The 16,846-nt window shown below is 38.7% G+C and overlaps 1 protein-coding gene and 1 long non-coding RNA gene across 3 annotated transcripts; one reads left to right on the top strand and one right to left on the bottom strand.

Annotated features, from left to right (window-relative positions):
* The first annotated feature begins 2,570 nt into the window (after positions 1 to 2,570).
* LOC103986197 (dehydration-responsive element-binding protein 2A) lies at positions 2,571 to 5,605 on the top strand. Of its 2 annotated transcripts, XM_009404124.3 has the most exons (3): positions 2,594 to 2,714; positions 2,926 to 3,016; positions 4,417 to 5,605. In XM_009404124.3, exon 3 carries the CDS (start codon positions 4,568 to 4,570, stop codon positions 5,366 to 5,368), a length of 801 nt encoding a protein of 266 aa, XP_009402399.2. In that variant the 5' UTR covers positions 2,594 to 2,714; positions 2,926 to 3,016; positions 4,417 to 4,567; the 3' UTR covers positions 5,369 to 5,605. The 2 variants fall into 2 exon arrangements, with proteins under 2 accessions (XP_009402398.2, XP_009402399.2); XM_009404123.3 differs by lacking the exon at positions 2,926 to 3,016 and having other exon boundaries at positions 2,571 to 2,714.
* A 6,317-nt stretch (positions 5,606 to 11,922) lies between these two features.
* On the bottom strand, positions 11,923 to 15,986 carry LOC135638306 (uncharacterized). The gene is made up of 2 exons (XR_010496580.1): positions 15,478 to 15,986; positions 11,923 to 15,388 (listed from the first exon to the last, which is right to left on the bottom strand). It is a non-coding gene; the product is annotated as an uncharacterized LOC135638306 (long non-coding RNA).
* Positions 15,987 to 16,846: the final 860 nt, after the last annotated feature.

Genomic DNA, 16,846 nt, shown 5'->3' with positions numbered 1-16,846 from the left:
TGACATTTATTATAATAATTTAATATTTTTAAGATTATATGCATTATGTAACAACTCAAAACATCATCTTGTATGTCACTTGTATTAATAAAAAATATATCATATTTTAAACATTTACAAATTATCAAATATAATGCATGGGTGATGGAGAGAGTCAATGACAATATTAGTAAAATAAAATTAGAAAGGTTATCGTTATGATCAAGTCAACACTAAGAGGAGGGGCGAATTAATAATATGTCAGTTTAAAAATCTTCTTACGATAATAATCGATTTCGAAATATGTTAACTTAAATAAGCATAGGAGAGCATAGTGTAAGTAAGGATTCAATTTGTAATAAAGATAAATAACAAAAAGTAAATACAAATTAGAACCCTTGCCATTGGGTGGTACCATTGCCCAGGCGATGGTACCACTAGGACCCGAGAAACCTGGGATGAAATACTTTTATGCTCTAAGTTTGAAGCCACTTGAGACCTATAATCACCTCGCCTGACACCTTACCATTGGGTGGTACCATTGCCCAGTCTGATAGTACCATTGTCTGACAGCCTCGGAGATTGAGTCTGGGCGGTACCATCGCCTGATACGGTCTTGAAGATTGTGTCACGATGGTTTCACCCATTAGGTCACTATTTGAGCATTTCTCTTTGCCCAACACAGTATATACTTGGGCCAATTGGCCCATATTTGAGTTGAATCAATTCTAATTTGATTATGTGCTAATTATGAATTTTAAAGTATATACTAAGCTAAATAAGTTCGGTAAGTCTATATTTCTTCCGGTGATCTTCTAGTAAACTTCCGATAATCTCTCAATAATGTTTCGACGAACTCCTAGCAAGCTCCTAGACTTCACAATAATCTTCTCGGCGAGTTCCAACGAGCTTCTTTGACAAGCTCATGGACTTCTCAGTTAATTCCGATAGAACTTCCGATGAACATATAGACTTTCCAAAAAACACTCGAACTCCCAAAGTCTCGAACTTCTTTGATCACTATCATAGTTAATCATGCACACTTAAAACTTACTTCGATATAGACAATTATTATAAAGCTAATCAAATGTTGTCCGACATGTCATTTGTTTATCAGTGCTTCATCCGAATCTTCGGCGTATCGTCCTCTCTTGCGGCCTATTGTCCAATAGGTCAATTAACCTCCGCAACTCCAATATCTTTTATGTAATTTCCGCTCTTATTGGCTCGATGCTCAAACTCATGGCCTGAAGCCTTATGTCGATACGTCGACCGTTCATTCGATGTGACGTCCAATCTTCTAACATGTTTTTCTCTTGCTCAACATGATTATTCCTACTTTAATTGTCTCTACTTATCAAAACTTCATGCGTCACTTAAAAACGTAGATTAAATCCTAAACACTATAAATTGATTTCATCATCAAAATATGAGATTCAATAGTTATGAATAATAAAAATATTATATTATTAAAATTCTAAGAGATTATAAATATTAAGTGATCGTTAATAGTAAGGAAGGACTTTAAATGATAAGTTCCTTTCATAAACAATATAAAATTTTATCAAAATTTTCCTTCTTTTAACCAATTATTACAATGTTTTCATTTGATTCATTTATGATTTTTAAAAATAATATTTATAAAATTTTATTGATATATTGAAAATACTAAAAATATTATGAAAAAACACTATAAGTGACATTACATCGTGTCTCTATCTCTTTGAATGTCATTGTCTATAAATCATTATAATATTATAAATTTAGGATGGTACTTAATTTGGTTGAGGTTAGAAGTTTATTTAGATAATTTATAATATTTACAAGTAGGCAATATTTTTATTATTGTGGCCGAACGGTAGGAAAAAACTGTAAGAGACAAAAAAATAAATAAATAATTTAAATATTTTAAAAAATTAGAGATACTATTTCAAAAAAAAAGATATATCGATTGAAAATTAATTAAAATATAAATATTTTCTAGAGCAATCACCCTTATTTGTATGATACCAAGAAAGAAGTGAAAACAAAGAAAACGTCACGTTATATATTTGTCGACATCGAAGACCTAATTGACATGTCGTTATGATCAAACCTAATAATTTTAATTTATCAAAATAATAATTATAATTAAAGAATAGTGCATCCATCGGAAGGATTTTGTGCAATGTATTAAATATTTAGTCTTTTATTTACCTTTTAAGACGTTACACGTGGAATTCCAAATTAGATCTTAACTAGCACAACAATAATCGCATAGCGACGTAAAGACTTTCTTTCGACCCATCAATCCTGACCTTCCGTCCGATATCGGACGGATAAGCCCCAAGGGCGATCCACGACCGTCCGTCGTCGAACCCGTGGGTCCACGAAACGTACACGTAGAGAGATGCGCGACACACCACGTGCGTAAACGTCAGCGCCCACGTGTACGGCGCGGGTATATACCATGTCAGCTATAGCAGCTACGCAACAGCTTATGTACGTACCAGCAGCTCATCGTCTTTCTGGAAGCTTCGCCTCGACACGCGCCGAGTTCGCGTCGCAGTCGGCGACACGGCGCCTCCCACGTGACAATTACGATTTCGCGACCCCTATATAAGAAGCAGGGGGTGAACTCTTCCTCTTTCATCGTATCAGAAAACTAGTCGAGCCCCTCAAGGTGGAGGGACAGTAGCCCTAATCCGAGGAGGAGGAAAGAACAGCATGGTCATGATGATGATGGAGCCTAATAGGTAAAGAAGAGGTTTATTTCACGCTCTCTGTTTTCTACGATTTGTTGGTTAAAGGCTTCTTCTCTCGATCATGTTCTCCATCGGAATCAGATGTGGCTTGCTGGTCGTGTTAATTGTCTGCTTTCTCTTTGTCGTTGGAACTTGCTTTTCGCGAAGCAACTTGGTCGAGACAAGTCTAGGTTTATTTTTTCCTTTCGTTTTATTGTCGCAGACGACAGAGGGCGATTGAGCCGTGGGATCTTGTGAGGCTATGCGAGCGCAACGATTTGGCTCTCTGATTCGCTTTGGGAACATAGATCAAGGTTTTGTTCTCCTCTAGAATACTTAGAGACTTTTAGGTGAAAAATAGATCGCTGGTGATGCGACTTCATCATCCTACAATTTGTGATGCAGCTGATTGTTTCTTTTAAATTTATATATGTCAATTTTTTGACTGATTGTTGTGAGCGAGTTTTCCACCAAGAGAATAGCTAGCTTAGGATTGAGATTGACCTGAGTCTTTTGTCTTTTTGTTTCACCTTGTCCGGGAAGTAAGGTCTTGCTTCTTTTTGAGGGTCTCCTTCCTTGTAATAATTAGAAAGCTGAAGGATTCAGCTAAGTAAATGCTTTTTATGCTTCGTGTCTCTTTGGATGCCAATGTTGCCATGTTTGAGTCAAGTCAATAGTATTTTGGTTGCTTTAGATTTTTCATCAGTCATCATCTCTGTATTTTTGTTAAAAGCATTATGGACTCACCATGTCATGGATGCTTGATACTCTAGTCTCAGTTTCGTTATGATGTCAAATTATGGAAGTGATAATTGGAAATTGATATCATTATGTTACTATTTGATAGCTGCCGGTGTATTTTTTTTAAACATGCCATTGAAGATGAGTTGAAGGTTAGATTAGGAGGTTGCTTCTTCTTTAGGAAGAAGGTCATTTAAATCAAGGGAAAGATTGTTGTTTAACCCATATAATTGTGCCTTCGTTTCTTCCTGAACTTTTCTATGCTAGTAAACCGAGGAGTGCATGAGGCTTTTTGTTTCCTCTCTCTCTTTTGCACGTGTATTGTCCGAACAATGTGGGTTTTTGCATCGAGAAAGAACCTGACATTCATCGCATTGGTGAATTTGGGCTTAGAATCTAATGGTTTCTATTTGGACACAGAGAGAGGTTCTTTGTGAAACAAGCGTTCCAGAGACTTTAATTGAAGAATCTGCGGTGGTAAGACCAACTGTTTTTGGACCAATTTATTGGTCTTTTCCCTGGCTGTGGCTTTATCAGTTGTCATGCACAACTCAAGCGTGACTCAAACTACATTATCTATAGATGTGAAGAACACCGATAAATTGGGACGTAGTCGTGCCACAAAGGATTCTTTAGTAGTTATATGGATGGTAATTTTTGTCGCATGACAAATTTATTGGCTCCTTCAGAGGAACTACATAAGTTATAGATGTTTGTGGTTTGATCTTGAGTTGTTGTGTTAAGAGTCAATAGGTGTTACATGATGACTTAAGTTTGCTAGAACGTCATGCATATCTTGATTACAGAGTTGGAAGAGCATCGATCGTGAGAGTAGCTCCCTGACCTGAGTTCTCTCTGTGTTCATCTATTCTGTTATTGAAATGTGAATACTTACTCTTATCGTTGTTGTTAATGTTTATTTATGTTTTCTGCTGTTTTACCTGAGTGCTAAATCTGTTTGCCCTTTTTTCAGGACAAGGAAAGTACGCAGGGGGAGGAATGGCTCTCATTCTGTGGCAGAGACTATTGCTCGGTGGAGAGAGCATAATCGCCAGCTTCAGTGTTCCATTGATGGTGAAAAGCGAATTCGAAAACCTCCGGCAAAGGGATCAAAGAAAGGTTGCATGCGAGGCAAAGGAGGACCGGAAAACCGCAGTTGTAGATACCGCGGTGTAAGACAGCGCACCTGGGGCAAGTGGGTTGCTGAGATTCGAGAACCAAATCGCGGTAATCGCCTTTGGTTGGGAACCTTCCCAACTGCAGTCCAAGCTGCTCTAGCTTACGATGATGCTGCAAGAGCCATGTATGGAACTTCAGCCCGCATCAATCTGCCTGGAGGTGTGAGGAGGGATTCGAGCGAGTCTACCACAACCTTGCATCATTCCGATGCGATTGGTGCCTCCGTGTCCAGTGCAGACCAAATCAAATTTCTTATTACCAAGCTGAAAGATGAGGCTCATTCCGATCGTATGAATGTCTCTGGCTCCCGGGAGAGCATTATCGAGTTTCCAACAGTGGAATTAGAAGATGAGGGTGGACGTAACGAGGAACCATCATTCGTAGCTGATGCTTGCAACGTGGAGCTTTATCAGTCTGATGCACCTGAAGGTGAATTCTCCATAGAAGATATGCTGAGAATTATGGGCGCCGATGCTGACAACAGTGACGCTGACCATTTTGGTGCTGTTGGTAGAGAAACAAACTGGCAGTGCACTGATCCTGTGGACATGTCGTTGGACGTTAGGCATACAGATGCCCCAACAGTATGGGACATTGAGCAAAATCCTTTTGACTATAGCGATACTCTTTTAAGGTCCCTGGGTGAAGACTGGGAATACGGCCCGGGGGAAACGCCCAATACTGTGGACTTTGGAATTTCTTGTGCAGACTTGCTTTCAAGCCCCGATAGATGGTACAAATCTTAGAAGATCCGTTGTTCTCCTATTCAGCATAGTTTCTCGTTCTCTGTGTATTTTTTCTAGGAGGCGAGAATTGTTCTATCTTCCTTCCCTTTCTGTCGTCCTTTTGGCGAGTGCGAGGTCTTAGGCATTTTGTTTTATATAAGCTTTGTATAGCTTTCCGCTATAATGAGTTGCTGTAGATTATGTCGGTCTTATGCTTAAACTTGTGTCTTCACTGTGGAATTTTGGATTTTAGGGATCTCCTTGGAGGATTTGCTGCAAGGCTCGTTATCGCCACATAAGATACATGCTATTTCCATCCCTTCAGATATATCAATATATAATAACAAAAAAATAAATATTGTCAACCAAGAGTCGACGATCCAAAATGCAACATTTCTCACATAATAATCCAAGTTGACGTGGCCACCCATGTCACCCCGTGGTTGCCACATTCTCATGTAGATATGGGCACCCATGGCTCGCGGACGCTCCACAAGATCAAGATCAAGATCAGAGAACAGAAGGCCACGGTGCGCGTGGGCCCGTGCGACGTATTTTAACTGTGCTAAGTAGAGCCTCTTCCGCCTTCCCGTGTACACGCTCTCTCTCTCTCTCTCCCTCCCTGAACCCTACGTATCTTCCCCCTTTGGCCAGTCGCCAAACACGAAAACCCTAATCAAAGGGTTCGATGGCCGCCAGATTTGGCCTGGCTGGAGGCATTCCAGAGAGTTGGGTCCGGCCGATACGGGACGCCGACGACTCCCGCGAGTCCAAGGCCGCGTTCAAGCTCGCTACCGGACTTGTTGCCAAGTACCCCGCCTCGCCTTACGCCCTCGTGAGTATCTCTCCCCGTCATTCGTCGGTCGTTCCTGCTTTTTCTTAGTCTCTGCCGTAACTTGTTGCTGTGTATGCCACGGCCTATTGATCTCTCGGTGTTCTTGAAACGTAGGATGTAATCCGAATCAAAGGGATGAGTTCGTGGGGTTTCTTGAGTCTTTGTCTCTCTCTCCCCTCTCTCTCTTCGTTCGTTCCACGTGATCTTGGGCCCTGCTGCAGTCTACGGTCGCGTTTGCCCTTGGAGCCTTGGTTAGTCGCTGTTCTTGGAATGACTTCGTGGTGTGTGTGTGTGTGTCTCTCTCTCTCTCTCTCTCTTTCTCTTTCTGTCTCTCTCTCTCTCTCTCTGTCTCTCCACTGGTGCCACGTGTTCGGACCCTGCCGCAGTCCGCCGTCGCGTTTGGCCCTGGAGTCTTGATCATTCCTCGTTCTCGAAACACGGAATCTGATCCGGACCAAGGAAATGAGTTCCTGGCGTTTCAGTCCTCGTCTGTTTTACCCTTTCTTGACTCGTTCCCTGTGTTCTTCGACCCTGCTGCTGTCCATCGTCGCGTTTGTCCCTTGCGCCTTGATCAGTCAGTCGGCGTTCTCGAAACCTGGAGCCTAATCTCTATTCGGGACATAAGCCCGTTGGCGTTTCTTGATTTTCTTGCCTGTATTTGTTGGTCTTTTCGCGTGTTTAAGGAAAAGAAAGGGTCTCTTTATTTACATGCAACGGAGTATTTAGGGTAGTGATATAATGTTACGGTACATATAATCATCAAAGATGAGCAATAAAGATAATGTATATCGGGTAGTGATTACATTAAATCATGTTTCTTAAGATAGTAGGAAAGAACATATGTTTTGAAATTTTCAATGCACTATATTAATTGGGTTTTCAAGCTTGTTAGGCATGCCTAAGTTCTATGTTATGAATGCTACATCTTTCTCATGTGTACTATTTTTTTTTCTCTCACGAACCTACAATTTCAGTTGTTTTATAATATTCTAACTCTACTACTAGGTTATTTTTATGATTTTTATTAAATAATTCTCTTCATCGGTCTGTATCTTTTAATCTGTTTGCATCTTTCTTTATTCTAGTAGAACAATAATGCCTTTCTCATTTTTTTCACCACCATCAGCCTCTGCCTTGCAAATAAATCTCATATGTTTGTTTTTATTTAATTTTGTATTCTTTTACATTTGAGCCAAGCTCTAAACTACATTGCTCAATAACCAAATCTCCCTCGAAGTTAGGCTACTGCCTTATTAGCTCTCCCATCTTTTTTTTTGGGCAACTCCTTGATGTGGGTGTATCAAGACGGTCTAGTAATCAAATTAAAACGATATTGCTACGAGGGACTGGCTGCGTAGAAGGAGTTATAGTTTTTGAGATATTGGAAAATTTAAATAACTCATGGAGCACACACAAAGAAATACATTATAAGTAAAGTTCTGAAGGCAAATGTGACAATTTTTGAAATATTTATCGTATATGGAGAATTATTATGTGGTCTTTGTTTATATTTTAAAAAACATAAGGTGCATAAAGTTTTAGAATTGTCGAGATGAATATAAAGCATAAGGTTCTGCATAGTGTTTTTTCGAGCAATACGGGTTAATGATTTCAGGTCCTTGTCTTTCAGTTTTAATGTGTAAAAAGAAAGAAAGAAAGCCATGACTGGCTGAGTTTGGGTCAGGCCAACATTTGAGCAAGGGCTGCAAAATCAGTAAATGGTCCTGTAGGGACGGGTGTATGAGTGCGTGGCTGGCGTATCAGGTCCTTTTTAATGGCAATGGTTGCCTTTGTGATGTCCTGCAACTGATTGTGAGCCAATAGCCACAGAGAAAATGCAATGGTCCATACATGCCTTGTTATTGGTGGCATGGTGGCTGGCCAGACCTGAGGGGTCTTGGACTATCCAAAACTATGTTTAAAAAAGGTCCAGCCTCTTTTATGTGATTGGATGTCTGCTGTTACACAGAACAACATGGGCGGATTTAGTCTAAAATTTTTTGCCGTAGGTTTTAACTCTAAAAATTTCTTATTAATCTTTTGCTGATGATCCATGCCAATTACAATTTCCAGCGTGGTTATGATTTTCTTCTCCAGTTAGTCACTGGTGGCTGTACTTTTCCACAACTTCACCTGTTAGATTGGTGTTAAAGCCTTCTTTTCTGGTATTTGCTCTATATGATTTCATGAAGGTAGTTATCTGTGCTTTCAATTTATTATTTTGTTTATGATGTATCTGTCATCCTATAAATCTGTCAAAAATCAGCATATTTTTTAATTTGTGCTCATGCGCATTAGAGGTTAGATATATTACATAAGTTTCCCTTTTTAATGCATCTTCTGTTTGCTTATATTGATATCTCGGTCATTTTATCAATTGGTGTCCAATGTCCATGCTTTCTGTAGCATTCCAATGGGACTCTTTTATTATTTTGTGCTCATGTGCATTAGAGGTTGAGGTTAGAACTCTTTTATTATTGATATCTCGGTCATTTTATCAATTGGTGCCCAATGTCCATGCTTTCTGTAGCATTCCAATAGAACTCTTTTTTTATTTTGTGCTCATGTGCATTAGAGGTTAGAAGTTAGAACTCTTTTATTATTGATATCTCGGTCATTTTATCAATTGGTGTCCAATGTCCATGCTTTCTGTACCAATAGAACTCTTTTATTATTGATATCTCGGTCATTTTATCAATTAGTGTCCAATGTCCATGCTTTCTGTAGCATTACAATAGAACTTTTTTTGCTCTTTCATTTATTTTCAATAGAACAGCTTATATTTGCAGAGAAATGTTTTTCCTTTCCACATTAAATTTAAAGATGTTGGATGTACAATTTTATTAGTCAGTTTGTTCAACTTGCTTTTAGTACATGACTGTTATTTTCATTACTTTCTTAAATTAAAGACAGCGTTAAAGAAAGACATGCATGGAGAAGAGTTTGTGTCAAGCAGGTTTTTTTAATTTTATACTGATCGCCGGATATGTATCGATCCGTCAATCGATCGATCGTCAACATATGATCTCTCGCCACTGGATGGACGGTATCAGATTTTTTTTGCTCCGTATCAAAGTGGGGGCATACCAAGTGATATCATAGATTTTTGCTTTTAATGCTGATTGTTAGAATTTCTTGTTAAACCAAAAATTTTTGGTAGTGTTGATGGAGTCTCAAAGAGGATTACTTGAACTCATTGAATTGAAATAAAAGCATAAAACTGCCGAAATTTTAGAAACAATACATAAAATTTAAATATGTACATAAAACTTTTGTATGTACATAATATGTACATACAAAAGTTATAAATTTAAATATGTACATATTATCCTCCTTAATGTACATAATATGTACATACAGGAGGATAGTATGTACATAAAACAGTACAGTCATTGTCCAATACTTCAGATTTATAAATTTAAACATCATTTTTAGCTAAAACTTATAGGAATTATTATGAGATACTTTTAAAGAAAAATCAGTTTATGATAAGATGAACCATATATTTCAGCTTTTGATGTTCAGTCATGTAATTTTTTAAAAAAGTATTTTTAAATGGATTTAAGTATTTTTAGACATTGATATTATATCGAATCAAATAAATCTTGATATATTGGTACGGTACAAAATTAAAAAAAAATTATATATTACCAACTAAAATAACTGTTTTAAAGTGATTAATGCATGTCACCATGAGACCAAAAATTTTTTTTAATCTTGCTTGATTTGCACATTTGTGAAACTGTATATATGCATGCATGCATGCCCAAGTTTATATTAAAATTTCTTTCTTCTAATTATGTTTTATGTTTTTTCTAATTTTTCGGGATGCATATTGTAACAAATAGATGATATACTAAAAGTAACAAAGATTGCTGGAGGATCAACTGTTTTTATGCATTTATGTAATGGACTGTGAGTGCTGATGGACGTATTTAACCAACACGTAATTTTGTAGTACGTTATACTAGTATCGAGGAAGAAATTGGTATTTGTTTTCGGTGATTAATTAGTTAATCTGTGAAATGATGTATCAACCTTTTTTTGCCTAAAATAATTTATAGAGAAACATTATATTTTAAATTGTATGATAATATTATCCAAACTTGACATTGAGCATGTCGATATTTAATTTTAAATATAATTTATCTTCGTGTCATGATAGTTTTGCTGAAGATGAGTTAGTTCCCTATTATTAATTATTTTCTGTTATGTTGAACAGACATAGAACATACTCTCATAATTTTCGTGTCATGGTGACTCCTTTTGCAGGTACAATACACGGGAAGGAAGAGGGATGGAGTGGGAACTAACAGAGGAGGAAGGAGGTGAAGGGAGGGATGATAGGACTGGTAGGGGGAAGAGAGGGCGAAGAGGTATGAGGAGTGGAGGGAGGCAGAGGAGGAGGGAGGAGGGAGAGGAGATAAGAGGGAATGAGGAGAGGGAGGGATGATAGGACTGGTAGGGGGAAGAGAGGGCGAAGAGGGATGAGGAGTGGAGGAGGGGGAGGGAGGGGAGGAGGGAGAGGAGATAAGAGGGAATGAGGAGAGGGAGGGGGAGAGAAGGAGAGAAGACTGGTAGGGGGAAGAGAGGGCGAAGAGGGATGAGGAGTGGAGGGGTAGGGAGGAGGGGTAGGGAAGGAGAGGAGAGGAGAGAAGAGGGAATGAGGAGAGGAGAGGAGAGGAGGGGGAGGGAGAGGAGAGAAGAGGGAATGAGGAGAGGGAGGGAAGGAGAGAGAGGAGAGGAGAGGGAGGGACAGGGGTGAGAAGGAGGGGAATGCCTCTCCCCCTCACTCTCTCTCCCCTCTTCCTCTCTCCTCTTCCTCTCTCTCTCCCCTCTTCCTCTGTCTCTCCCCTCTTCCTCACTCTCCCCTCCCCTCCCCCCTCCCTCTCTCTCCCCTCTTCCTCACTCTCCCCTCCCCTCCCCCCTCCCCCCTCTCTCCCCTCTTCCTCACTCTTCCTCACTCTCCCCTCTCCTCTCCTCTCCCCCTCACCCCTCTACTCTCCTCCTCTCCCCCCTCCCTTTCTCACACCCCAAGTTACAGAAGAAGTGGGAATTTTTTTTTATTTTTTAATATCATTGTAATTTTTAGTACTGTTTAATTCATAAACAAATGTTGTACCCTTATCAAAATCCGTCAATACAATAAAATATTTTTTCTTTAGTGATTCAAAACCCTTTCACTAGAAATGACGTACACAAAATTTGACACTCACAAAATTAAAATTAATGAGTATCAAAATTATTGAAGTTGCACATGTTTCATGTTTAAAGATTATACTTTAAAAATTTTAACACCTAAAATAGTATAAGTAAATAATAGATTAGACAAAATAATAGAATCAAACAAAATATAATAAATGCTACACATGATTCCTGTTAGGGATATAACAAAATGATAAGAGCAACATTGGTAAGGTAATATTCACATGTATGGTAACAATAGAAGAACTGGGCAATTCGTCATATCCCTCCATAGGTATAATGGATGTACTGTACTAACATATTTTCGTCAATGAGCGACATCACTTAGAAGAGCTAAATGACAAATAATTAGGACAATGATCGAACAAGTTTTAAATCCTCTCAGAAGTTAATTTTGAACATGCAAACTTTTAGGCACACAGCTAATTCTGACGCCACAAGACGAAAACAGTACTTCCAGAAAGATATTTTAGTGAATAATAAGATAAGCACATTTTTCATCGATATCAATCAAGTCACCACAACAGTGACTAAATATCATAATTGTTTTTCGTCTATTAATCAATTAAAAAATCCACTATCTTCAACCAACAAATAAAGAATCCTCTTTCCCAATCAAGAGAATAATAATGTAAAAAGATGTTGATGCCCATTCCAAGCTACCAATAGATAGCAACAATTCAATGATGTAGCAAGGAACAACATTGTTCGAACATATGACTTGCAAGACTATGAATTTCAAACTTTTGTCCTGTAATAAAATTGAATGACTCAATCTTTCCCTACATTTTTTAAATGCATGAAAAGTTTTGTATATCTACAGGAAAACACATCAGGGCTGAGGGTTTAAACAATTATCTCAGCTTCTTGCCACACTGGATGTTAATGGAAGCCTATTTTCTTTGAGACACAATTGAGTTCAGATGCAACTTCTTACAAAACCAAGCTAGTAGCCACATCTAAAGATCAGAAATATGATTCACAGAAAAAAAAAAAAAGACTCTTTCAAAAGTGAAAGAAAGATAAGGGAAGACCACTTAACACGTTCTGATTATGGCATCTATTTCTAACAGTATTACAAGAACAATTCCCCATCTCACCCTCAATCTACTGAGAATCATGTTATGTAAGTCGTAACGTTACAAAACCTTGTGTTTGTAAGTAAAGAAATTGAAATGATGTTGCTAGGAACTCAAAATGGCAAAAGTTAAAAGAGATAACAAAAATGAGGTCAAAGCATCCATAACTATCATAGCTCATTTGTCATGTCATCCTTAGACATCCATCTTTAGAACACATACCAGTATAATTTTTAGTGGTTGTTTGTTTTTATAATCTTAGAATCTAATAAGAATGAGAACAAGAAGAAATATAATTTATAACATAACATAGTTTAACGCAGGAACTTGTTACAGTATTATCACAGCACACATGCACACACAAAGTTAAAAAATTAAAATCAAAATATGGATAAAAAAATATAGACGAAAGTGTCGAAGTCTATGCCAAAAGAAATATAAGCTACAACTAAATAAAGATTAAAAAACATTATCTTAAACTAATAATTCCATACTTTTTAACAAAAATTTTCCAAAATTTACTACTAATCTATCCTTACCTCTAAAGTTTTCAATTATCATTTTAAGGTAAAATTCTAACCATTATATATATATATATATATATATATATATATATATATATATATACAATACAATACATCATTTTTTAACCATGAAGAATTACCATACACTTGATAGTTTCAACAATCAACTTATTTGAATGGTGTAAAAAAATATAAATATTCCTGAACTGTCTAACTCAACCTTTATTTTTTCAGGTACTGTATCCAATATCAACACCCTGTAAACATTTTATATTTCAAAAACACCATTTTCTATTTAAAATTTTCATTATCTAAATCATCAACTAATGTTTACAAAGTATTTTTATGTATATATAATATATTTAGTAAAAATAACAGTTTATTAATTTATGTCATTATTCTTTGCTTCTATTTCTCATCTTCTCTTATACCAACATTAACAAATAAAAAGACAAAAAAATATTTGCAATTGGTTTGGCTAGCGATCCTAGCATGACTTTCTTTTTGTTAATATTTAAAATTTTTATAACCTTTCCTAAACGGCCTTGACAAGTAAATCTAATGTAGTTCATCATGATTGAAAATTGAGAGGCCACCTTTGCTTTTGATTCTGATCCTGTAAGTTATTGGTTGAAAAAGTCTAATGAGATTGTTCTATTAAGTGAAAAAAGGTAGCTAAGGTCAGCAATGCTAATTTTTGTTAACTACGGCTGACAAGAAATTTGTAGAGTACTTTTAACGTTGGTGAACTCATGACAATTGCAAGTATTCACCAGAGGAACACTCCGATGCAGGAGCTTGATTCTTGGGAGGGTAACAAGCAAATTCTTCACCAAAACAAAATAAAAGGAAGAAAGGTGAGCAAATACCAGGTTTGGAGTGGGACGGAACTCGGAAGGTAGTAGTTAAAGGAAAATGTGATACAAGGATTGCTGTTGTAAGGAGTAAGGGTAACACCAAACCTTTTTACTGGATTACTTAACCATTTAGATACTAGAATATGTTTTTGGTTCTCTTAGGTCTTAGCTGTAAATAAAAATGTCCAAGGCATATGAGGTTTAAGAAGACTTAAAACTCCGGTGGTCTAAGAATTCAGAATTAACCACAAGTTAAGATCAGTTGTTAAATCTCAGACCACAAAAGAAGTTTCTAAAGCATGTTGTACTTGCTACAACAGAACCCTGCATTTGATTACATCTTATGGGAACATGTCTCTGATCCTATCTCTCTCTCTTTTTTTTTCTTTTTTTTTTCAATTTCATTCTTGCTATAATGCTTAAACACCAAAGTATATTACCATCTTTAACAGCAAGATGTTATGCAAGTGAGTTTACAAATTATTTGGTATCGAGTCAATAAAAAAATTGCAACAGTAAAGATGTTTTAGCATATGCAGCATGTATACCTGTGCAGTAGTGAATCATGCTAAGGCAAATAAGGTTTTAGCCATAACCATTCATAAAGAAAGGAGGTGAACGAATCATTCATATAGTTTGACGTTCCTCATGATTGAGAAATTAGAAGGCAACTCTGCCACGCAAGTTTATAGGGTCCACGTTCATTACTAGATCACCAAGTAACGTTCACTCGGTTTTACCATTAAGCAGATGGGTAAAGATGTGGAGAAGTTAAACAGAATCAACAAGAAACCATATATGTCATTAGAAGCATGGACAAATTATATAGCCCTAAAGCCAATTTTGACGTCTAATACTAGAGAAAGAAGCAACTAAAATGAAAATTGCTATGGGTCAGTCACTCACCACACAATTGCATTGGAAGGCAAGGCACCATTCTACCGTCATGCCCTTGCAGCCAAAAGTTGCTCCTCAGAGATCATTCTTGTGCAACTTCCTAATGGCTGTGGGCCGTTCTTGCTCTTTAAAGAATACAGCGGCCGTTTTGGCACGAGGATCTTTGGCGTCTTTCGTCCTGCCCCGATCTTCATCCAAAAACCAGAGACGGCATAATCTCTGGAACCCCAATCTTAATGACGAATCCAAAGAAACGGAGACGGGAGGTACAAAAGAAATCTTAATCTAAAGAACCCCGAGAACGACGAGAAATCAAAGAAACCCAAACTTGAAACGCACAAAAAAATCCTTAATCTACGGAACCGAAACACGTACGACGAATTCAAGAAACAAAGACGGAAGATATCCGAAGAAACCTTTCGATCTAATTCTGATGGAGATTACTCATGCGATGCCTGGCCTCTTGGGTGTCTTGTTATCGTTCCTTGATGCGATGACTGTCATCTTGGGTATCTTGATGTCAAGAACCGATACAATACCTGCCCTCTTGGGATGATCGTTTGGTATAATTTCTTTTGGTTTAATGAAGGACCCGCATCAAGCCACCCAAGGGGACAGGTAACGCATCAAGAACCGACATCAAACTACACAACAGAACAGGCATCGCATCAATAACCGACATCAAGCTACCAAAGGAAAAAGAAGTTGCATCAACAACAGACATCAAGCTCACCGATTATGGAGATCGCCGCCAACGGACGTCGTCTAAGAAGGATAGAGAGAGAAGGTGGTGGGAAAGAGAGGGTTAGGAAACCAGGAGAAGAAGAAGATTGAGAGACGGAGAGAGAGGGGAAGGAAAGAAGAAGATTGGTTACGCTTATGAAGCGCGAGATTGGAGTCGGTGTCTGGTCACCGCCAGCGTGGCTCAGTAGCGCGACGAACAGCGCATATGCTGGTAACGACTCACCAGGAATGTGGACGGTAAGTACCCGTTGCGTGAGGCGTATACGGAGGCGGTTACCGAGCGAGCCCTCGAGATGAAGAGTCCCAAGTGACGTCCGCAGAGTCTAAGGACCGTGGGTCCCAACGAAGACCAATCGCAGCCCCGGAAGGGTAAGCAATGCATTACTCACAAAAGGAAAACCGCGGTCGTTCGCCGTCTCACAGATAGGCGCGACGGTGGGTCCCATCGGCGACGCAATCGCGGAGAAGTAATCCGTGACGGGTAAGAAACAGTGCTCGTTCAACAGGTCAATGAGTCTTTCACGTGAAGCCCAAAAGGCCAATACGCGCTCGACACGTCAGAAAATAAAACTGAACCAAACGAAAGAACGCAGAGGAGCGGACGGACGACCGCAGCGTCCGGCCAACCGCTTATAATTGAGGGAGGAGAACGGGGAATACCGCGGCGGGAATGGAATCGGATCGGCGACTTAAAATAACGCGCGACACCGTGTCGATCGGTGCCCGACACGAAGCTTCGGGCTTTCGAGCCTCGCACGTGCGACCGCGCCCGTACCACGACCCACCTTTGTTTCTGTTTCTCTGCTTTCCTTTTTGTTTTCTGTTTTTGTGTTTACTTCACTCCCTCGTGGAGTTGCCCTCAGAATGAGTTGAGCTCAGATGATAAGCAATAGAGAGCGCGAGTTGAGATTACCGATGACAGTCGAATGTGTGTGTCCTATATCACACACATATTTCTTCTGCGATGGTTAGGAACAAACAAGTAGAGCCCTGGTTATTGTAATCCGGAAGACGTGTGAGCAGCGGCGTTAATTCATTTGATATTGCAGGCCGCTTAGATATTAGAAAGACACCTGTGTTACAGCACACCGGAGGGAGATCCACCTAAGATCACAATAATTTGACACTCAAACCTTAATCTGACGGGAAAATTATGATAGCGGTGAGGTCAAAGGAGACAGCTCGCAAGAGTGGTACTGAGTTGGATTAGCATTCTGATAGATAAGAAGCTTGGGAAGTCCAATGACGCAGCTCTTGACGAGGAAGGATTAGAATATGGTGAATGAGAGAGACCAGCTAACGAAGGTTGGGAATCCGCTCGCCCTTGTGGAAGCATGTATGGCTGTGAACGAAATCTA

Source organism: Musa acuminata, chromosome BXJ3-5 (assembly GCF_036884655.1).
Source record: "Musa acuminata AAA Group cultivar baxijiao chromosome BXJ3-5, Cavendish_Baxijiao_AAA, whole genome shotgun sequence".
Taxonomy (NCBI): domain Eukaryota; kingdom Viridiplantae; phylum Streptophyta; class Magnoliopsida; order Zingiberales; family Musaceae; genus Musa; species Musa acuminata.
Note: the sequence above shows the minus strand (reverse complement) of the source record. Positions and strands in the feature narration are given on the sequence as shown.

Bases quoted from the DNA above. Each gene is read 5' to 3' on its own strand.
- LOC103986197 (XM_009404123.3), top strand. From the start codon at position 2,686: ATGGTCATGATGATGATGGAGCCTAATAG. The intron at 2,715-4,416 runs GTAAAGAAGAGG...CCCTTTTTTCAG, and splicing joins ATGATGATGGAGCCTAATAG to GACAAGGAAAGTACGCAGGG.